The sequence below is a fragment of the Ornithodoros turicata genome, chromosome 2 (assembly GCF_037126465.1).
Source record: "Ornithodoros turicata isolate Travis chromosome 2, ASM3712646v1, whole genome shotgun sequence".
NCBI lineage: Eukaryota > Metazoa > Arthropoda > Arachnida > Ixodida > Argasidae > Ornithodoros > Ornithodoros turicata.
In genome coordinates this window covers 111356277-111380134 of record NC_088202.1, presented here as the reverse complement: position 1 = coordinate 111380134, position 23858 = coordinate 111356277, and the positions used below count along the sequence as shown (strand labels likewise).

Genomic DNA, 23858 nt, shown 5'->3' with positions numbered 1-23858 from the left:
ATGCCCAGGAGTTTAGATTCTCGAAGGAATCGTGTCAGCGCAGACGTGACTTCAGCGTGCTGGGTAGGGCCGAGTAGCACCGCGAGGGAAAGATCTCGGTAGCCTAGACGAGCAAGACGGCGCCGGAGACTGGATCGGTGATCTTCGTACCGCTGGCAGGCAATCAGGATGTGTGGCACATCGGCTTCTACGTTGCACGTTGGGCAAACAGGTGATGGGTGCTGATCCATCTTAAATAGGAGGAGAGGAGTTCGTGCCACATTCAGCCGCAGCCGATGAAGCAACGATTCCTCAATCCGCGGGATGCGGCCACGCACAGCATATGTCATTAAAGGGTAAATGGATTTAAGGAAGGCATTGGTTCGTATAGCTTCTTGCTGAAAGATCTGTGTGCGGTTGGCAGTGAAGCGGCGGATTTTCAGCTGGCACATAGAGTGCGCAAGGGAAAAGACAGTTGGTTGCTCAGTGTCGTGGACTTGCCGAGCAAGAGCGTCAGCACGATCATTGCATGAAATTCCGACATGGCTCGGAATCCATTGGAACACCACTTCGTGTTCCAGCGATACAAGTTCAGAGTGTAGAGCGATGATCGTGGTGTAGGTGTCACTGATGACTGCGGCAGAGTAGGAGGCCAGCGCCTCCAGAGCCACTTTACTGTCGGTGAGGATCGACCAGGCACTGGGCGCACACGAGGAGACATGTCTCAAAGCGGCCAGTAGTGTGAATGCCTCGGCCACAGCAGATGACATAAGAGGGAGCTTGAAGCCGTGCTCAGCTCCATCCTCTGGGATGCAGAAGGCACCAGACGACCCAACTAGAGAAACTAAAGCATCGGTGTGTATTTGGGTTCGATGCCGGTGGTGACTGTAGATATGGTACAAGGTCAGTTGGCAGGCCACAACTGTTGGCTCAACCTTCTCTTTCCTAAGGCCCGGAATTGACGTTTGTACAGTGGGGTAGTGAAGTGTCCACATGGGTGGCGCAAAGGAGGTCCGTGCGGAGGTTGAGGGGATGTTGCTTGGTAAACGGCAAATAGCTTGACCGAATGCAGATGCGGGATAACGTTGCGCAATGTCACAGAGGTAATGGGCTGGATGGCGGGCAAGATAACGTGCGTGCGCGTTTAAGGCGACACTATCGCGAATAATAAGCACCGATGGCTCGCGTGCCTCCGCCAAAACAGAGAAGGTTTCGTTGTCTTTGGCACTCCCAAACAGAGACGGATGCTACTGGCTTGAATATTGAGCAGCTCCCGCTCGTGAGTGTTGGAGATCCCATAAAGGACAGGCAGGCTATAGCGCATAACGCCTAGCAACAGGGAGCAGTGCACACGATGGAGGTCAACACAGGCCGGTCCCCATGTGGACCCACAGAGGTGCCGGAGCACATTACAGTAGATGCGGGCGCTAGCAGAAAGGGAGTTGATCTGCCGCGACCATGTCAGTCCCCTATCAATGATGATGCCTAGATACCGATAATGCGAGACGTAGCTACAGGGCGTTGTAGCCCTTCTCTTGAAAATTGACACGCACAAAAAAAAAGTTAAGGGCACAACGCCATAGATAACGCTTTCTTAGAACGTTACGCGAAATGGGTAGCGCGTTATCTCCAAATACTCTGACGTAACTTTTAAAATTGGTCTGATTCCATGTGACTGGAAAATAGCCAAAGTATAATTCCCATTCCTAACAAAAAAAAAAAACCTTTAATTCCAGTAACTATAGGTTTAGGTCTGGTTCCTCTACTGTCACGCAGCTAATTGAATTCGTGCACGACCTTTCCTCGTCAATTAACAATCGTCTGCAAACTGATGTAGTATTTTCGGACCTCGAGAAGGCCTTCGACAGGATGAAATACTCAAAACTCCGTCAGCTAAGGTCAACTGCATGTTTAAAAATGGAAAACTAAATCATTGTCTCATGTCTTATTTTACTGAGCGAAAACAGTACGTATTCTATGAAGAGAAGGAGTCTTCCACAGTTCCTGTGACGTCTAGCGTACCCCAGGAGTCTGTGCTATAGGGCCATTATTGTTTCTTTTGTTCATCAGTGGTATAACAGACAAGATACCGGTGTAGATGAAGTTATTTGCAGATCACTGTATTATCTGTCATGAAATACGGTACAGGAGAGATCACCAAACGTTTAGTCACTGGACCTGGATACAGATTGGTGCCACGGGTGGCACATGAAAAAAAAAAAACGCAAATAAAAGTATTTTAGTGACTATTACTAAAAAAACGTACACCTCATTTTTTGTCCCTATAGTTTTCCCGGCGCAGTCTAACCAATACAAATGATCTGAACTGGAACACCCATATCGATGAGGTCGTCACAAAGGATGGAAGAAGATGAAATTATCTACGCAGGGTGCTAACAGAAGCTGATAGTACAACGTAGCCAATAAGGCGCTAGTACGCTCTATTCGTCGAGTACGCTTCAGTTGTGTGGTACCCTGAAACCCAATCCAGTAGACATAGGCTCGAAATATTGCAAAGAAAGGCGATACGATTCGTCCATTCTCGATACACTCGCCGTGACTTGCCTTCTGAACTCATTCAAAGAGCCGGTTTATCTACACTGTCTACAAGGGCTTGAATCCATCGTCAAACACATTTTTGAGAGGTACTTCACAAGTTGACTAATGTGCGGCCAGCTACGTACTGTACATTTTACCTTAGCGGAAGCACGCGCTAAACAAGACTTTCATTCAGTATCTATTCAAATCCAATTGCATCAAACATTCATTCTTTCGGTTAGTTATGAAGGACTGGAATAACCTTCCCCAGGAGATCGTTGACTGCGATACCTTGTCGGGATTCTGGTCTCGGGGACTCGAGAGCCTATATGGGAGAAATCCGACTCGCATTTCGACATCCTAATCATCCACACGTGTCGATACTGCGCGACCTGTATATTGATGGGGATTAATTGTGTGTGAGAGATTACTTGATAAGCTTTACTTACCCTTGATATATCTTTATCTAGCCCTACCCCTACCTTGCTAATGAATGATTACGGCTATGAATTGTGGTCTGACTGTGACGTAAAACTTGGAATTTATTACCGTATTTGTATTGAATGTATTGCATAATTCTGTATCCTCTTTCATGTATGAGATTGCTCACTCGTCGATTTTATTTTGTTATCTTTATTTAGTATAGCAAACCGAATAAAAAGAAAAGAAAATCATGTACCGCGAAAATGTGTGCTTTACGTCGCTGGATGTTATTCCGACGAATTAGTTAGAACCTAGCTCATCTACGCCATGTACAGACAGCTCTTCGTGGTGGTGTTCATTGCCTTCGAGAACGGCGCTCACATACTGCAATACTTTGATTTCATTATTTGGATTGGACTTTCAGTGGCTCATGAGCGACCGTGGTTGAGGAATGGGGGCTCCCATTCCATTCCATTGCCATTCCTAGGAATGGAAATGTCTGCTAATTTCATTCCTTTGAATTCCAAGGAATCGAAAGGTATAGTTAATTCTCACTCCTGGAATGGTTTACCAACCCCATTCCATTCCGTAAATTCCATGAAAAAATGTGGTTTCTGAAATAATTATACATAATCAATAAAACAAAGAATCAATGATTTCGAACTGCAATAAAATAAAACGCAAAAACAAGATGAAAATACTTCTGAACTACGCAACGCGGGAGAGACGGCCGCAAGTTGCTCATGTGAAGCATATCTAGATTCGTTGCGTGACCTCGCAACATGAAATTTACATGCTTGGATTGAGTGAGACAGTGTTCTTCGTAATCCGTGTCTTAGTTTTACTTTCGTGTTAGCGCCGCGAAGCAACTGTGGCTATGGGTGGCGTACAGATGAAATCCGTGTCTTAGAAGTGGCGATGAGTTCTGTGTGTTCTTCCAGAGGTCAATTTCTCGTGTACAGTTTCGGCAGCGGCAGTTTCTCCATGCGCCCATTATTTTTCTTTGATTGCCTCTTCCTCACCCGACAAACTGCACGCCTGTTTCCCACTTGCCCGTTTCTGCATTGGTTTGGTTTGGTTTTAAGAAAAAAATATACTGGAGATTTTGGCTTCACTAGTGTGAGGCCCGCAGCTCCACATGACTTGCACCAGTTACTTTGGTTTACTTACTTATACTTACACCACTTACTTATGTTTGAGGTGCTGAACGACACAGCAAACATACCACAATAGTATTTCCTTCTCCATTGTGGGCAGGGTGCGATACGCGTTGCGTAGGTTCAAGGGGCGCAAGGGCAAAACCCATTGGATTGAAACCGAAACTACCATAGGGACAACCAAGCCATTTCATTCCCATTCCATCCCTAAGAAGGTTACCGCCATTCCATTACAGGTTCTGATAAAGCTGGAATGATTCCGGAATCATTCCAACTCCGGAGTGGGAAGTCCGCTAGCGCTGGGCCATATTGGGCTATGCATTGTATAGTTTACTGACAAGGGAACGTCACTACATAGTTACTTGGTGGTACTTCACTTATGGCTGTCTCATGCAATGCCACACATGACTTGGCTCACCACAAGACCGTACCGATGTGCTGTATAGTCTGCGGCACAGCCGAGCGGAAATGTGGGAAGTCTAGGTCATACAGGCACATACCGGATTTTCTGTGAGCAACCTGAATATCACACGTTGCACCACAAAAAAAGAAAGGGAAAGAAGCACGAGATAACTGCGAATCTCTGCCATAGACGTCACATACAGATGATTAGGGAAGTTCACGCGCAGCGGAACGTCAAGGGGTGATGACCTCTTCTTTTATGGTGGCCTCACCACACAGTGCTGGAATACGCGAGCAGCCCCATGTTTGCAATTTTGTAGCTCCTACTGTTGAAGCTCGTAAGCTCAGCCCGGAATTCAGCAATCCCGTTATCACTAATCCGTCTGTAAAAGGCGCAAGCGACAACCATTGTTAAGCAGTTACGTGAAGACACGGGGAAAGTCTGAACCATAAAGTTCTAGTTCGTCTACAAGCTCCTAAGCAAACATCCCGGAGGAGCGCAGGCGCCAACCGAGGGCCCTAAAACCACGGTATGGCGAGGGGATCCTGGTTTACAACGTGGCACGCAACAAGATAATGGGGTTCTTCGCGCAACTTAGAGTTTTACGCAATGTCGATGATTTACAGAGGCGTCCTTACATGGGTGAACATACGAAATGATCGTTTTGACAATACAACGTAATTTTCGTTACCACTCGAGTCCGCTGCGTAATTTGCATGATTGATGACTGCGTAGGCTGCAGAATTAATACGTCTGCAGAAGAGGTGGTATCTCTTTCCCTGACACCTTTCTCAGCGTAGGTAGTATGTCCCGAGGGTCTGATGCCATTGCCTGTGACTGCATGGACCCGTGGCCCCGTTCTATTCCTTTATCAAGATGAACGATGTATCACCGGTGCCATCCGTGGGGTTTCGTGGCGGCGACTGAGCCTGGCGCTACGTATATATTACAACACAGATGTCTGGCACCGTACGTCAAGCGAAAGCTCTAGAACGAAAATATACGTCGTAGCTTCCACTGAGATGATTTGCCACCCCGAGACTGTTGGCTCTCTTGTATTTATTACAAACCGGGGTGGGGGGTGGGGGTGGGGGGGTATGAAAAGAATCTCGAAAAGTTGGCCATACTAGAGGATTGCTATTCCCACAAACAAAGACTGTTTGTCTTTGTTTTTGGGAATAGCAATCCTCTAGTATGGCCAACTTCTGTCTTCTATGTGTTAGTATGTCTTCTTAGTATGTCTTCTGCTTCTTGTGTTTTGTTTAAACACAAGAAGCAGAAGACAAACAGAGGCACAGCAAACTATAGAGAAATACAGAAAATCCTCCTTCATTAGCCGCTGTGCACGCAGTCACCAGGGAGGTATCAGAGAGTGCCCGATAGTCTACTTTCCCGAAGGAGTCGTAGCAGCGCAGATGTGACCTCAACGTGCTCAAAGGACCAAGCAGGGCCAACCCATTGGGCTTTGTGCACATGGCACCAACAAGTGATTGGGGTATAAACATACGTGTCATATACTGCACGATGTCCAGAGCGTTCTCGGAAACATAGTCGCCTCATCACTTGTAGCTAAGACAACGATACCGGAATTTGTGCAAAAGTTTCCTCAGGACATGGTTCACATCCTTCATGAGGAACATAAGACCGTCAAGCGCATCCATTAATACCTAACGCGGAGAGATGTCCGCCTGCGGGATCCACTTCCTCGAAACAGGTGTCAGTGTCACGACATTTCGTTCATCGATTCGTGACATACCAATCTGCCTGAAGTGAAACACGGATTTCGCTTTTCGTAGTAATAGCTGCAGCCTGCAACGCACGCGGTGTGCAGCCGTCGGGATCGTAAATGATTCTCCCGTCCGCTGGTGCTTTTCAGCCACTTAATATCGAACACACGGCAGACTATACGCAGAGGGCATTCGTCCAGAGCGTGACTGTACACTTAGCGTCTTATACAGTAGCTCCCCAAAGGGTAGTCAATATGGAGATCTGCCATGATCATTCACCATCTTCAGCTTGGTAGCTGCATTTCCCCCTTCCCCCGTCACGATGAGAAGGGGTCGGTAGCAGATTTCTAGCTGTTTTTTACGACTCCCTTATTGCCGATTGTAAAAGCCGTGGCACATAAATTGTGTCCTCGCTATCTCGAAGACTCCGAATCCCCGTGATGTACGTGGCTCTGTGTGCCATGTCTGCGTGCACGACTTTATTGTATTCGCTGCAAAGATGATAGTGCACGAAAGCAGGTTTAATGGATTTCATGTCGAAGGTTCGTCTGCCCCTGGCACGTCCTTGAAGAGTGATACGTGAAAGTGTCTGTCTGCGAAAAGTCGTCCGCTTCGACGTCTCTCAGACGATTGCAGGGTCGATAGGTCGACGACACTAGAGAGATGAAACGAGAGCCATGTATCCCTTCAGAAACAAACAACAGAAATCTGTATCGATATGGTAGCACGTTGTCCATTGTTTCCGAGGCATGAGCAACAGTACTGACTTTTTTTTATACTTTTTTTGCGTTCTGGGACGCAGACTATGCTCAATGTTTTTGCAAGATTTTTGTGTGTGCTTGCACTTCCTTTGTGTGTTTGAAGTGCTCAGTGTGCGTTCTGTAAAGGATCAATACCCGATGACGGAAAAAACCAAAACAAAACATTGCAACATTGTCATGTGTCCTGGGTCATGTTAACATAAGGGAGGTTTTTGCTGAATTTAATCGTCGTGTTAACAATTTCTCTCTAATGCTCTACTCGCCTCGGCCTTCGCTATCGTACTAGAGCAATGTTCAACGAGTAATTCACGAAAAAAATCCAATCAGTGCCAGCGCCAGGGGTTGAACTTGGACCCTCATGATTATCGCTCGGAGATGCTACATTTACACCACGTTGGCATGACCTCCCTGTGAACTGGGAAGCGTTAAGTAATCGGGACGGATATGTCGTACACTCCTTTCGACTTACTCTAACATGTTTTCTCTCTCACTGACATATTTATATACACAAGGCAGAAGGCTGATGAGAACATATAGGCAAACGGGCCGAGGCGACCGCCATCGATAGGGACAAACACAACATATAGGTCCTCCAAGAGCCCATGGACAAAGCCAACACGTAATTGACGAAAAAGCCAATGAGTGCCAGCGCCAGGGGTTGAACCTGGACCCTCCGATTACTGGTCAGGGATGCTAGCTCTACACCACAATGTTGCACATAGCAATGTTGCACATCAAAAATGGAAACATTCAAAAATGGAAACATTCAAAAAAGGAAACATTATACCGCAGGGACACCGCAGAAGCTTTTTCTTCCTATTTCTGTTATTTTCTTGTCATTGAGGCAGCCATGTGGTCCGATCCTCTTCGATTTCAAACACGTACTGTGGAGAATATGCACCATGTTTCACAGAGACAGAACGAGAGGTAGACACAACGGAAATCAATCCGGTACGTGACAGTAAGCAGACGGAAAAGTTTTGAGATTGGGAACTGTTCTCGCAGAAAATCACTCCCCGAAAATTATTGCTTTGCACAAGATGACGTAGATGCATAGCGAGTTTTAGTACATCGGAAGAACTCTATCCAAGCTCAATAATGTGATGTCACCCGCTTCAACGAAGCAGGGTGATTGGCTTGTCAAGTTTTCGGAACTGTTATTGCGAACACTGTCTGATGTACTAAAACTATCTACCGCAAGTGGTGGTCTGTTGACTAATTGATGGAATTCAAATAGCACATCTTCGTTAGATACACTGAGCTACGGTGTGGCTGGACGACGAGAACACAGTAGCGGTAAAGTAGTGGAACATTATTTTCGTTAACTTTTATTTGGTAGCGGCAGTGGCATCGTCGTTACTGTCTCAAATTTGTAGCGACGCCAGCATTGCGTGTACTGTTTAATCGGGTAGCGATACTCCGTTTCTTAACTTCGGTAGCGGGTACAACACTGTACTGGAGGATGCGATAATTAGCTTTGAATGTCTTCCACTATTTAATCTGTAGATTTTTGTTTCTACCGTTGTTGTCGGTAAGAACCGAATTTAGATTGAGAAGACTCTCAACTTCATTTACGAGGGGTGTTCAGGTCAAACCGGGACTTTGCATTTTTCGCAAAAGTAAAATGAACTTACAGGCGGGAAATTAGTTTTATTTTTCAACGTAATCTCCAGCTGCACAAATGCGCTTGTCCCAGCGTTTCACGAGGGCTTGGATACCAACAGCGCAGAAATCCTTATCTGCGCGTAGCAGCCATGATCGGACCGCATTCTTGACCTCGTCGTTGCAGCTGAAGTGGCGTCCCCCAAGGAACGCCTTCAGTGGCCCGAAGAGGTGGAAATCGCTGGGGTCGAGGTCCTGACTGTAAGGGGGATGTGGCAGCAACCCCCAGCCAAGTTCCTGTAAGGTGCGTGTCGTGAGATGCGCGGTATGCGAGCGTGCATTGTCCTGTAGGAGGAGGACTCCTTTGGTGATGAGCCCCGGCCGCTTTTGCTTCAGCGCTTTATGCACATCCCTGAGAACCGGGCAGGAATATGCACTATTGATTGTGGTACCACTGGGCAGAAAATCAACATGAACAGAACCACGCCAGCCTTGTCCCAGAAAACCGTGGCCATGACCTTACCCGCAGACGGGGTGCTTCAGAACTTCTTGGGAGCTGGCGAGCACGGATGCTTCCACTGTTTTGATGCGCGCTTAGACTCAGCAGTGAAATGGCGCACCCACGTTTCATCGCACGTGATGATCCGATCAAGGAACGGCTGTTCTTCAGTGTCGAAACGGTACCTTAGCTCTTGGGAGATTTCCAGTCTTCTCTGGCGGTCAAACACGGAGAGCGGCCTCGGGACCCAATGGGCACTGACTTTCCAAAACTGGAGGTGTTCGTGGATTATAGTGTTCAACGTTCCCACAGAAAGATCCGTCTTTCGAGCCAGTTCGAGACATGTTATCCGTCGGTCCTTGAGGATCAGGCGCTCCACAAGTTGGATGTTCTCAGGAACTCTGACACTGGGCTCTGAGCCGCCCCGGCCGGGATCGTCCTGCACTGATATACGGCCATCTCGGAACCGTTTGCACCACTCAAACGCTTTGCTGCGGCTAAGTGTATCGTGGCCATACTGAGCCTGAAGTCTTCTGTGCATTTCACATGACTTTCGCCTTCATTCTGACTGACGCCTTCATTCACGAGAAACTTCATGACAATTCGCTGTTTGATGTGCGCGTTCACCTCGTTGTCGGCCATCTTGTCCAGCACGTGTATTCTGTTTTGCACAAACTTTGGACCACCACGTGGTGAACGCGGAGGCCTGTCGCGTGTGAAAATGACGAAAAAGAAGTAGCGCGAGCCATTTGTACACTCAGGAGACAGAAAGTCCCGGTTTGACTAGAACACCCCTCGTAGTTTAATTCAAATGTTTTAAACATGAGAATATTTTCGCTTTCTAAAACCATCTTGTTTATCTTTCCAGATTCGACACCGCTTCGGATGTTACGACGAAATTCGACAAGTGAAATCAAAGTCGGTGAGGCATTGTAACTGGGTGCGTTTTGTGCGACATTCTCCGGAATTTTGTGCTGACGTCAACCTGCTGGGATCTCTGGTGAAAGGAGAACCTGTGTACGAGACTATTCGAACTGTTGCTTCAAACACCGAGCTCGTCGTCTTTTACGAAGACCCCGAGGAGGACGTCGACCGCGTGCCTTTGACGCTTGTTGTGGCGAGAGATCTCTCGCTTGCTCAGTATAGAACTGCCATGGGAATGATCCTAGAAGGTAAGCGAGACTCACTGTTTCATTTTCTGGCGCAGCAATACAATCGCCTTTGAGCGCCTTAACCTCAAAACTGACTATCTGAAACGTAAAACGTAAAGGCCAACCTCCATGGAGCGAATTTTTTACGACGAAGTTCGCGCGTCAGACTGCCACGTGTGTTCCGCCGCCAGTTGTTTGCCGGTACCAGCTCCTTGGGACGAAAAACCCATCGGGCATCGTCGGAAAGTTATGCTCTGATGTCACTGTTGCCAGAGTCCAAGGTGAAAGCTTAGTGGAATCAGTTGATCGAGAAAATGCACTTAATGTCACAAATTTTGCAACTAAATCCAACAAGTGTCTAAAAAAGTGTGTTCAGTAATGTACCGAAAGGCATATTCAATACTGCGAGAGGGAAACATGTTTCTTGGGAGAGAATGCATGGCGTTCTAGTGGTGTAGTAGACGAGCAGACGACAGCACCCCATAGCAAGAAGAAGACGAAGGCGACTCAGGAGAGCGGACGACCGCGCGCAGACGACAAGGCAGCGCAGCTGACGCAGATTCGTAGCGGAAGAGCGCATTGATTGGCCGGCCTCGCAGTTGATGCTTGCGGAATCGCGGACGTTGGGCGAAAATATCTGGCATGGGCAGATCGCCGGCGGACCCTCTCATTTTTGACGCTGCGCGCACGGCGTCCGGCGCTGAGCGATGTTCGCAGCCGTTTCGCTGTACATTCGCTCCATGGAGGTTGGCCTTAAGGTCGTCACCTGTATAACTCATATTACGCCGATCTATCGCAACAACACGCTATACCCACACGCTCGCAGTCGATGTTATTTTAGTAGCGCTTAAAATAACACACACTCTAAATCTTTTCACACCTTTAAAGGTGTAACAACGTGCATGGCGCACGCCTTTTTAGGTGTAATTTTGGTAACATCATAACGGAGCACGGTTTCGCACAAATTTTCTTTACTCGAGTGTTGTCTGTCCTCCAAAAATTCAGTCTTACAACATCTCAATATTGTTCAACAGTATTATAGACACTTGCGCGTGCTCGATTATCGATAGCGATGCATATATGCATTAGCTCGTACCTACGATATCCAAGACATAATGAAAGCAAGATTTGCACTGACGCTTGATCTTTAGTAATGCTTTCCGAATTTTGTAAAATATCATCCTGGAGATGCAATGTTACGCAACCAGGTTGAATGTTCATAGCGCACACCTTTAAAGCTGTGAAAAAGTTTACAGTGCACAGGAACACGGATTTCAGACTCCGTACTATCATCGAGCATTCCAGGAGAAACACGGGCATCTCAGAAAACTGCTGATGTAATAGGTAAAGGAACTGCTCCCCCAGCAACACCTTATGCCATCGTCATCATTTATTGTTGTCCTCGATGATGTCGTTGTTGTTTCAAGCAGATCTACTACACACTTTAAATATTTGGCTCACACAACAGCAGCAGCAGCAGCATTGCGGGTACCTGCAGCACGATTTTCGAGTTGTGAGTGTGGCTGTTCGATTTTCAGTGTGGCATTCTAGAAAGCTATGTTGCGACGCAGTAATGCGGAATTGTTATAGCGCAACACCCTACCATGTCCGCAATCGGCACCCTGAGTGTAGGGTATAAGACATGTTGGGTGATTGCAGATTCCTTCGCAGAGCGCCTTCAAACTGTTGGGCGTCGTGACTCTTCACTCTGTTCTATTGGCCTCCTCTGTCAAAACAACTAGAGAGATTGATGCAACGGGTGCTGATATGCTTTGCACTCTTAGGGAAAGATGTATGATTTGCGGTTGTGATGCTTGTCAATGCAACACAATCGCATTGCTCGATGTAGACAGCACAGCAGTGTTCGTATATTTTGTACTGCCGTGGTAGAATTATTCGAAATTACGTTCACTCCGAGTTCGGCTAACAAGGTTTGTACACGACTGACAAGGGTGCCACAACAGTAAAAAATAAAATAAAAGAAAATCACTACCCTCAATGTAGTATTTTTATTTATTTATTTTTTTCAATTACGCTCTCATACCGGCAGGCAGAGGCAGATGGCGAGGCAACACCATGCACCAACCTCTTCAAGGATCAAAGCGTGTAAACGTTGAAACTTGACTTCCATGAGACATTCACCCTCTACCCGTTGAACATCATATTTACGCGTGTCCTTTATCAGAAGGGGTAATTATGACCTAATGCAATGGCGCCCTCATACACAGAACGCAAGATTGCTAACGTGAAGTCAATAATCAATGCATAAGTAGATGCATCGATACATGATGAGTGCCTATTTCTCCATTTTTTTTGTTTTATTGTCAGCTGAACTCAGCATCGATACGTGAACTTCGTGTCCTTCTGGCAGTGTCAAAGCACAGAAAGTAGACCCTCTCCCCCACGCAAAACGACAACTATTTTGATGCCCTTACGAGATCTAGCGCAGTTGTGCAACCGTTCCATACGCTCCTTGCTTTCCAGCGAATGCCATCACCTCATTTTAAATCTCTCCGCGCAAATTAACAGCGCTGCATTAGAAGCTGCTGCATTAGAAGCACTGCTCTTTCGCTCATTAGAAGCACGAAGTATGATGTCTCGCGATTTTACTCGTCCCATACCGCGATACCGATCGCACGAAGCGTGCTTGGGCAGTCATCGCGTTCCCAGAATCAGATGCTGCATCCCCTTTCGCGATAGAGTCGTTCTGTCCCCTCGCGAAAACGCTCGTGACCTGTCCCGTGCTCCACCAGCGACGCAGAAAGCGTGACTAAGCGCTCCGTGAGACTCGTATCGAAATTCAAACCCTGTCCGCGGAAACATCAGCCCTATCTATCACCCTCTTGGCGGGTCACTGGGAAAACAATCGCTAATTTGTGTCGCGCTGGTGTCTCTGGTCGGCTTTCACAATAGCTTTGGGTGACTGTCGCTTGCCAGCTGCGCAGAAATGTCGTTTACAGCCTGGGCGGACAGATTGCGGTTGCTTCGTTAGTCGATAGGAACAGAGTAAACAGGTGTAACTTGAGCATTATGACACGACGGTGGTTCTTTTTTATGTAAACACGGTAAGCGATAGGGTGAGCGTTATGAAAATTGAGACGTGCACAGGAAGGAGACGCATAAATGGGGTTCGAAAGCGGGTCTGTTGTTGTACAAATAAGGTACCGATATGGTCATGGTGTTGTGTCACGGTTCTACTCACTGAAAACATTTCGCCATGAAATTAAAGTTAGAAACTTACAGAGTTTTGCGACAATTTGCCGCAATAAGTTGAGCAGGACAAATGGAAAACACGGTTATGTGCATCGAGGTGAACCTGCACTCCAAGTTTTACAGCAAAAGCGGTATTAGACGTGGAGAAAATCAGCTCCCGTGAAATACTGAAACCCATCCGGCGGTGACATCACGGCGAAAAGCTGCATCAGTGAGGGGCCGCGGGAGAGATCGCATGACTTCGAGAACCAATAGATGTGGCGGAGGTTCTGATGTCAGAGGTCGACGCCGAACTGTGTTCAAGTCTCGCGAGCCACTACCAGTAAAAACAATAATTATTTTTCTCTCAAAACACTAGCGTCCAGTACAACGCGGGCGTGATGGACCACAGTTATCACAGTGCCACAATGCCTTCAAGGCGTGCCACAATTGATATTTTGATATCGAATACGTTACTTTGAGGCAAAGACTTACGATTCTATGCATTTGTGTCATTGGACAAGAAAAGTTGCAAGAATGCTAATGAAAATATGCAAGCGTATACTATAAAGTGAGGGACTCCAAAGTTGGTCTCCAGTTGGTCTCCAAATTTTTTTGAACACTTTTCTATTGCATTGTGCTGAAATTTCAACAGAGAGCTTTCCCAGCGAACTGGTAGTGGCGCCACCAGAATCTAAGCTCGCAGTGTAGAACTGAATCAAATACAATTGACGAAAATAAAAAAAGTGATCGTGCTGTAGCCGGTCGCATTAAATTCGGCAATACAGAGGGGGCGCTATCAGCGGTTTGCTAAATTCTTACGAAGGCGAGTGAAATTATGCATTCCAGGCACGGTACTTTCGATGCGATAAAAGTACACGTTGGGAAAAGTACGCTTTCTTCTTGCTTTGGAAGGAAGTGATGGTCATCGAAATACACTCTGTTTACAACTTACAAATTCATAAACCTGCAACTGGAAACGACTAAATGCAAATGCGTAGTGAAAACAGAGTCGTGCATAATGAGAGCCATATTTTAATCAGTGCTCCTTATAACGCAGAGATTACATAATTCGTGGCTTTACGTCGCGAGACAACTGTGATAATGAGCGACACCACACTGTGGTCGTTCTGTGGATTAATTTTGTCATTTAATTAATTAATTTTTAAATTAATTTCTGGTTCTTTAACGTAAACCTCAACATACGGCACCTCGTATTTAATGTCCCTCGCGGATGACGGCGTGTCAAAGCAACTTGTACCCTGCCACCAAGTTGCTGGCGTCCTCGGCCGGGTTCGAACCCACAACCTCGGTATCAATAGGCGAACACGCTACGAACTGAGCCACCAAGGCCGGTCATAACGCGGAGAGAAATATATTATGTTGACGTCGCCATTTCAGTGATAAATCACCTGCACCAGGATTAGTCAGGTTCTGTGCCAGGCCAATAATTGTCACCGGGCCAATCGGATGTTACGAAACTAAAGGAAGATCAGAAAAATCGAAACCACGTAAAATAGAGCAGTTCTCCCTTTCCTATGCTTTCGGCTACTGTCGTCTTGCGAACAAAGACCATACGGCTATACTGTGTATGCATGTAGGCGTCATTCCCACAGTGGAAATATCACGTGGTAAAGTAATTAACATTGCGCTGCGTGAGCCTCTAAAACCTTGTCCGCCATCACACTGACGTCCAAAGACGTTTATCGTCTCTTTTGCACATGTCATTCGAATTTTACACACAAGGTTGTGTGGCAATGTCTGCGTGGCTTTATTACACATGCGTCTACACAACTGCTTTCAAATGTGGAGACATCAACATTTTTCATGCTACAGTTATTCTTCCTACTGTCTTAGATTTCTTGGGAATCATGCACCATCATGCACATGCACAATTGTAACCAACGTCAGGACTGTGCTGGGAGATGACATAATGAGGAGATGACGGTAGGGGTCACGTCACGGTCATCACATACCAAGTGGATACTGGATACACTGAGCACTAACAATGATTATACGAGAGGGCAATCTCAGTGAAAATCAAGATACCTCAAGGACAAATTTCGAAGCCGCACACAACAATCGAAGAGCCGATGGGCAATCTATAAAGCTGCTGAGTATTAGAAAATCTATCTTTCATCGTTTAGGTATAGACCTTGGGTGTATCATAATATTCGCTCTTTTGCAAAGCTTCCCATGTATATATTGTCCATCTATTTAACAAGCACTCCGTGAAACTTCGAATTGCTTTCATCGTCATATATAGTACAAGTTCCCTTCTCAAGGTTAAACTCATTCGATGACTCTATTCACTCTCTCATTTATTCATACATAGCCCTACACTGACGTGACACGTAATTTTCCTTGTTACCATGCATATTCGCCATGAAAAGAGAAGAATAATAGGTACACTCTCGCACTGCCACACGATTCTGTGAGTCAGCTTCCTAACTGTACATCCATTCTTCTGTATTGTTGGGGCAATCCCGCAGCACTACTCTAATTACGTATCCAAGTTCTTGACACGAGCGTCAATTTAAAGGACAAATATGAGTGATCCCGATAATGAAAGGAAGAAATTGCGGCTGAAATGATGATAGGTAGAAACCGGATGAAAAAGAATGGCGGATATTGGAACACGCTTTTGTCTACACACTTTCTTGAGGAAGTGACAACGCGGTCGTGCTCCGTGGGTCTCCTGCTGGATAACAGAGAGGAATGCAGTACACCAAAACCGAATCACGCGAATTACGCGGAGAGCGGAGGTTGAGTGCACGCACGGTGGCTATAGTGTTTTGGTCCCGCTCCAAGGAGACTTCAGATTGGATCTTGGCCTTGAACGTCAAAGTAAATAAGAAGTCGATTATCGCGTCCGAGTTTGCAGTTTTCACAAAGAGGAAACGTCCATCTTAGCTCATGTCCCAGCAAAGCGAGTGAACCTGGAGGAGGGAATATATCTTTTCAGGAAGTTAGAGACAAGCTGTATGAAGAGAACCTGAGACGTAGGGTGTGTGTGCGCGAATGTGGGAGCGGGAGGTAATGAAAGGTTGCGTAGTGTGTATCTTCTTATCATGGCTATTACATCGTTCGTCCGTTGCAGGATACACATGCGTTGGAAGCATTTAGCTGACGAATTTCGAATTAGAGTGCACACCGTCTGAAACATGCTGCCGGCTGACTGTCGCGATGCTTGTGAAACACGTCCAGCCGCAGCACATAGATATATGAAGGGCGTGTAAGTATGAATTTGCGAGAGTGATAGCTTTACTTGGCTCTATCCTTTTGGCAACAGCGACCGATTGTGATGATGTGACCCTCACAGCATGATTTGAGACAGAGACGCGACAGAAAGAGGTAGAGATAAAAAAAATGTTTCCACGAAAAACGGAGCTGACGCTGTATGGCAAACCCTGATTTTAGTGTCTTCGAGTTACAAATTGTAAAACATAACAATTTGTCATTGCAGCCACTCCAAACACTGCCATGTAATACGAGAATCGAGTGGATGAAGTACACCACTTAACATGACCACATTCGACATGTTGACACTCAAACAGGAGTAGTCAGTTCTGATGCTGTCAGTACTTCTATGCCTTAGACAATGGATTGCAGGACACGTAGATACTGAGCATGCAACACTGAATGGTGTCTCATGCCAGTTGCAGGCTCAGTAACAATTATTCTATTTTTGTCTCCTATTTAGATACTCCACTGGATCTGTCGCAGTCATTGCTAGCTTCCCCTGCTTCCCCGTCCTCCCCAACGTTAACGCAAGTTCCACGGGTGCTTATGACGCCACCATCTGAACCAGAGGAGAGAAGGTCCGTGTCAAGCGAAGGGACGACAGCCACGGAAGATGTAAGTTCGGTTTTCTTAGAAAATGAAAGTTTGGTCGGAAAGCCTCGAGTGCGTAGCTCCAGATCAAGTTTTATTGCTTTACGATTGCAGGTGATTCCTGTAGAGCAACCCCGCCACGTCATCGTAAAGAAGGGCCGGGAACGAACATTACTTCCGTGCGAGGTCTGTGGCAAGGCATTCGACAGACCCTCGTTACTCCGGCGACACATGCGAACACATACAGGTATGTCCTCGTATCAAGCTGCCCTGGGATACGCTACACGAGTCAGGGAAACATATGTGATCCTCGAACTCGCGAGTACGATAGCTCAAAACGATGAACCCAGAAACGGTGCTAGAGGAGAGATCAGTCAATCACACACGTTTTGCTGCTGGGCATTGCAGAAATATCGCGACATCTACGAACTATGCAAAATAACGGGGAAAACCAGAAGGTAATGATGTATCCTCCGCAGCCATAGAAGGGACTCGCCTTCGAGTATGTTTCCTGTACGAGGACTAATGAGAAATAAATGGATCAACCGCGCAAAACTGGTCGTGCCCCGCACGAACGTGTGCGACACCGACAAAGTGGGACGGCAATATGGCAGCATCGTGGACTTTTGCGGCACCTCGGAGATTTATATCTTTCTTTTTCTTCGCATTACCATTTAAAATGGCCGGGAGTCCACATGCGCCAGGTTTTCGCGACTTATCCTAGGCGATAAATGTTCAGCTGTATTTCTGGGGGTTGGGTTGGTGGTTGGTAAAATAACAAGGGGAGGAGCGCACCGCAAAAGTTCACCAGGGCGAGCGTCCCGACCGCGACCACGCAGGACCGAGCGCGCCGTACAGCTGTATTTCTCTTTTTCCCTCTTCAATATCGTGACACATGGCCCAATAAGTGTATGAAACCTATAGGTTGCCTGATACGATATGAGATAGCAGTATATTCACTGCCAATTTGTAATGAGCAAGTTGGTGTATATCCGAACTTGGAACAAAAGGCGTGAAGGGAAAGAGGCTGACAAATATGCCAATGCTAGGTGTGACGACAGGTCCGATCCAAAAGGTGCGCGCGCACGACAAAAGACACCTGACAGCCGTGTCATTGTGCCCACTACGTCAGGGTCTTAGGTATACAATAAATCAGATGTCATCAGAGTATGTGCTTCCCCAACGCATGCCACTAAGCGTTCTTTCTTTTTCTCCCGTTTTTTTTTTATTTCTTGGCTCGCTGCAGGAGAAAAACCACACGTGTGTGACGTTTGTGGCAAGGGCTTCAGCACCTCCAGCTCGCTAAACACTCACCGGAGGATTCATTCTGGCGAGAAGCCTCACCAGTGCCACGTGTGCGGAAAACGCTTCACAGCCTCTTCAAATCTCTACTATCATCGCATGACGCACTCTAAGGCAAGTGGATCTCTATTAACCCGGACACACCGGTCATTAGACACAAGAAACGTGCGGCTGTTCCGGCATTGAATTTGAGCAGCGAATGGTGCACGTCATAGCATGTCACTGAGGCCTCTTCTAGGAGGGTTTCGGGGCTTCAGAGTCCGATAACATATGTGATGTTGATAACATAACAGGGTTTTGCTGTCATAGTCTTATAATATATATATATATAAATCGAACAGTTAGTGAAAACGGTTGAAGTATTAGTTAAACCGGGAAGGTCAAATTGTTCTACTGCATTGGAAATTTGTGGTTGGTGTCGAAGCATACTTGAGCATCACAACTGCAACGGCAGGTATGTACGAGACGTGGAAAGGTTTGCGTCAGGAAGTTGTGCAGTATCAGCCTTCTATGCATTAAGCCATTCAGGATGCATCTGTGCGACCATGGACATTCCTATGGTCTGGGAAAGCCCTGCAAAGTTCAGGACGAACCGTCGCCAGCAATGAAAGTCGCACTCAAAAAATGAAGCGCGCAAAGTTATCCTCATTCACAAACAACCATTACTAAATAAGCAGTAGGCGTGAAACAGGTCCTTCTGGGATGACGGACGTCAAACAAAGAGAACCTTGCTTGAGGATGGAATGTCCTATTGATTTACTTCCCCTCCATGATCTGTTTCCATATATTTTTCGCACCATTGAGAGAAAATCCTGCGCGCAAGAAAAAACACTTGGACTCGCAATACATCGAATGCGAGCAGGACGTCTCGTGAAATTCAGCAATCTGATCAGATGATGCTACGCCACAGACACGCCGAAGCCATAACTCCCTCCGCCTGAATCGTTCTGATGATTTGTGTGGAGATTTACAGGCGTTTCAGCCAGCCCTAAGCAGCCCACACCCTCATGACCCTGACAAAGAAAGCATATAGTGCTCGTACAACAGCCACACTCCCTTAAGTATCCTCGGCCCACCCGCTTCCGCTGCACAGGAAGGATCCTCGATATAAGCGCACCTTCTTTCCGACAATGAGCAACCGCCACGTGCCAAGAGGAATGTTTGCACGCATTAACTGTCTTGTTCGAGAAGCACAGCCTTCACTTTCGTCGCCTCTGTCTTCCCACGCGCCTTCTTTTCCGTGTCAAGCGCGGTTACACCCACAGTCATACTCACGGCAACAATCACACACGCAAAACGTTCGGCCGCCGTAAACTGCGACTTTACTGCCGCAGACGGCGCATCATTGCAGATCGAAACGCACATAAATCTTGTAGGGCAATAACTCTCGTTGTGAAGTCAAGACGATCGCCAAGATAGAGCTCCATACTCCAACCGCGCACGCCAACCTTTCGTGTGCTCGAGCTTGGGATCTCTTCGAGACCATAAAAACAGAGTTATACAGCATCGGTGATTCCCTGCGGCACCGCCAGCCATCTGCCGCGCCAAGGGAACACGCAAAGCTCTTCCCCTCCAGACTCGAAAGTCTCTCACGAGACGATTGGAGCGCAACAGGTGTTACCATATCGTTCGACGCTTGCTTACGTTTTACGCGTCCTCGGCCTTCGTTCAGGAGTAGAGTGTGCATATTTCAGCTGCTGCTGGAGTGCTGTTTGTACAGCATTGCTGCTGATGTTCCGTTGCGGTGTGTTATGAAACGCTTCCTCGTGTTTCGCAAGGCGAGGACAGCGTGCCCTAATGATATATCAGACAAGGCGTGGCGGTTATGCGTCTATTACGCGGTATTCCTTCATCGGGAATGTCTCCAACATTCAGCAACACTCTGGCCACTGTTATTAATACACTACACAAAACTATATATCGTGTTGTCGAATTGAGACGCAGCACAGCCAATCCAGTGACATCTCTCGGGTTATGATGCATGTATATCGTCATTATAGCGTCTGAAGATGACTTTCCCCCTCGGTCATTCGTTCAGGAAAGGGAGAAATAAACGCCGCTGGCTGGGGATTATGCCAGCACACTGAAGGTGCCAGATATATTCTTAATGTGGGAAGAAATGCTATTTCGAAAAACACCTAACGCCAACCAACCTTTGAAGTAAACATACCGACGGGACAGGTTGCATCATGCGTGATAGCTGATAATTAGCGAGATTCCCGAGACAAATTCGGCAGTGTCCTCATTTAGTAAGCCCGTTTACAGTTGCCAAAGCTTGTCATCTAGAGTGAGAAAACTGGTTCTAATAGAATAAAAATGTGCGTAGCAACACAGTGCATGTGTTAGGAAAGCGGGAAATATTTCGTAACATATCTGCTACTGGCGGCAAAACCTATGTTGCAATCCGCGTGTGTGCGCTGCACTTTCTCTTTGTTTTCTGATTTTCTCTTTTGATCGCACGCTACTGCTCTGCAAACGTTTGCAATACTGTAAGTAGGTTGGACAGACTGTTTCGTAATACTTAGGGTAAGTTCAGGTAGCCTACTAAAAACAGCTTACAGAGTAAACAAGGGTGCTTCCCCACACACATCATCATTGGAGGAGGTCAGCTACTTTTTGTAAGAGTTCGAAGGAAAGACGATACATAAAACCACGGTGAGCGTGGAAAGAAACGGGACGTATAGGTGGTAGCGGTGGTGATAGCGACGTTGTGAACAGCTTGCCGTCATCTCATCTTCAGCAGTCGGGACATTATACTTTGTGTTTATCTTCCGGCACAGCAGTGGCTTTAAAGGTACTATGAAGCTATTTTTCTCGTTTTTATGTAAGACAAGACAGGTTCTTGAACATCAAGCCGATTTTTTAAGTTCGTCGAATGGACGTTTTCTTCTTTTCTTTTTCTTTTTTTGTTCACGAGAGGACACAAACAAGGAGCCAAGGCTGGTACCTCTGGCGACGCGCAACGGCGAACGGCGACATGAGTGTGCTGGGAAGGAACCACGGCCGAACACCATTACATCACCGACGAAGTAACGCGCACGAAATAGAACGCCTATGATTGGCCGACGCTCCTAGCCGACGCCCTTATCGGGGAAAAAATTCGGATGTACAGCTTGGGACAAAAGTTTACGGAACACCGGGGTGTCACATTTCTCCATTGGAACGAAACACCATCAGCAAACAGGAGCGGACATGCATACTACGAGATGGATAGAATAGCCGATCACCCGTTTCTTATTCGATCTCTTCCTGACAGCTTGCAGGAGACCGCTCGGATGAAGAAATACGCCGTTGCCGTGTTCCGTAAACTTTTGTCCCAAGCTGTACGAGTTTCTCGGCAGGAAGAATCGTATTCAGCAAACATTGCATGGGGTTTCCGGGAAATTACGAAGTCCCATTACTATATCTGTACAGTGGTATCGCTATTGGTGAGCGCGCGTGCGGGTATATCCGCGGATACCAGCGCAGTTTTGCGATTTGCGGGTAAAAATTCGTAAATTTATCATAAAAATTCAGTGTCGCTGCGGGTTCCTTTTAAAATGCGGGTGTACACGCATTCCGTCCGCGGGTAGTGCGGGTACACTCGCATTACCCGCATCCACTAAACAACCGTACCCTTACTTACTCAGTAATTTTGTCATTTTGCCAGTCTTTTATAGAAAAACAGCAGCAAAGGTAAACTTTTTCGCATATCGCATGGTTATTTGACCCCACATCAGCATCTTTGGCTTTTACTCAAATAGCGGACAGGTTCGACATCGAACATTAAGCCAAACAGCACGTCCTCGTGGAAATTCCTTTCGTCTCTTTCAAGTCAACTCTATCGGGCAACACACCATCTGGACATGTCACAACATCGCGGTCAGATTGAACAAGCTGTTACAATGGCAATTGTTTTACCTCCCTGACCTTAAACCGCACTTTCCTTAAAAACCGCACAGTTTAAACGTGACCGCACGGCACACTCAGAAGTAACAGTCATTATGGATGACATCGTTCGTTCGTTCATTCATTCATTCATTCATTCATTCATTTATTAACTGATATTATTGTTTTTCTTTGTTTTTCGTTTCGCAGTTTTGCTGTTTGCGAGTAGGAATCAAATGATACGGTGGGTTGCGGGTAAATTGCGGACTAACCCACACTGCGTCCGCGGGTTTACCCGAAGCAAGATTTACCCGCATCGCGTCCCCGGGTAGTGCGGGTATACACGCATCACACGCCGCGGGTTACGGCTGCAGTTGCGGGTGGGGGTGGGGGAAATATCATTGCATGGAGACACCATAGATTGATAAGTTTCCAGTCGCATGCTACATTTTTTTTCTACCGTGTTGACATTTCCCGGTTCAGTGACACCTTTAAAGGGACTATGCAGTTTCCCGAACACCAAATGAATTTTTTGTCGAAAAAGGGTTCTTGATGTCGACGTGCAACAAAGGCGTACTGGATTCATGGCGTGGCTTCACTCGCACCCTGATACCGATGATACGACAGTTTCAGGAAAGACGCACAGAAAGATCTTTATGCTCTCGCTCGCACCTTCGGCGTGACCAGCGCCATCGCTATATACCACGATTCTTGGTTGGCCGATGTGGTCGATCATCAGAGCATTCCTCGAGCTGGTACAGATATGAAGCGATCGTGAGAACTAGGAACGTTTTTCTAAGAAAGGAGGCGGAGCGATAGAAACGTGCGCTTCCCGCTGTGTCGGAGCGACATGTCGGCCCAAAAGCGAAGCGGGCGGGAGAAGGCGGCGTTGGAACGCGGTGCTGCCGCCGATCTTCTGACATGCAATTAGGAGCTGCTTATCTATCTCCCGCGAAACCCCAGCAGACCGCAAAGATGGAAGAAGGGCGTTCTGCGGGCAGGCCCGGCCGGACGGTAGCCGAGCGCTCCAAATCGAAATTCCATGGCTACTGTCCGTCGTTCCCACGCCAAGGGCTTCAGGTGGACGCCTTCGACCCGTCCGAGACGTAGCTTTTGAAAGTGGTAATTTTGGTCTACCCCGTAATGAATTGGTTTACGTCGGGTGCGTTCAAGAAATTGATTACGTCTTGCGCGGCGTATGCGCTTACACTCGCTTCATCTGGGCTTGACGTAGCGTGCATTTATGGGGTGTTGCAAGGCGAGTACCATGCAACTTGTGTATGCGTGATAAAACGTAAAATAGAGCACGTACGTCTTAGCGTCATAGCGACTAAGCTGTCATACTCATTGCACGTCTTCCAAGACAACAAAGGAGGAGGAGATCGGCATTTTAATGCCATGCCCTATGTAATCTCACAACAAC

The 23858-nt window shown here is 46.9% G+C and overlaps 1 protein-coding gene across 1 annotated transcript in view; it reads left to right on the top strand.

Moving 5' to 3' along the window:
* Positions 1-23858, top strand: part of LOC135385958 (zinc finger protein 235-like) — a 69929-nt gene that overhangs the window by 19818 nt on the left and 26253 nt on the right. Inside the window, exons 2-5 of the mRNA XM_064615612.1 lie at positions 9958-10261; positions 17136-17290; positions 17381-17513; positions 18513-18682. Coding sequence (XP_064471682.1) covers positions 9958-10261; positions 17136-17290; positions 17381-17513; positions 18513-18682 — 762 coding nt within the window. The remainder of the gene's footprint in view (positions 1-9957; positions 10262-17135; positions 17291-17380; positions 17514-18512; positions 18683-23858) is intronic.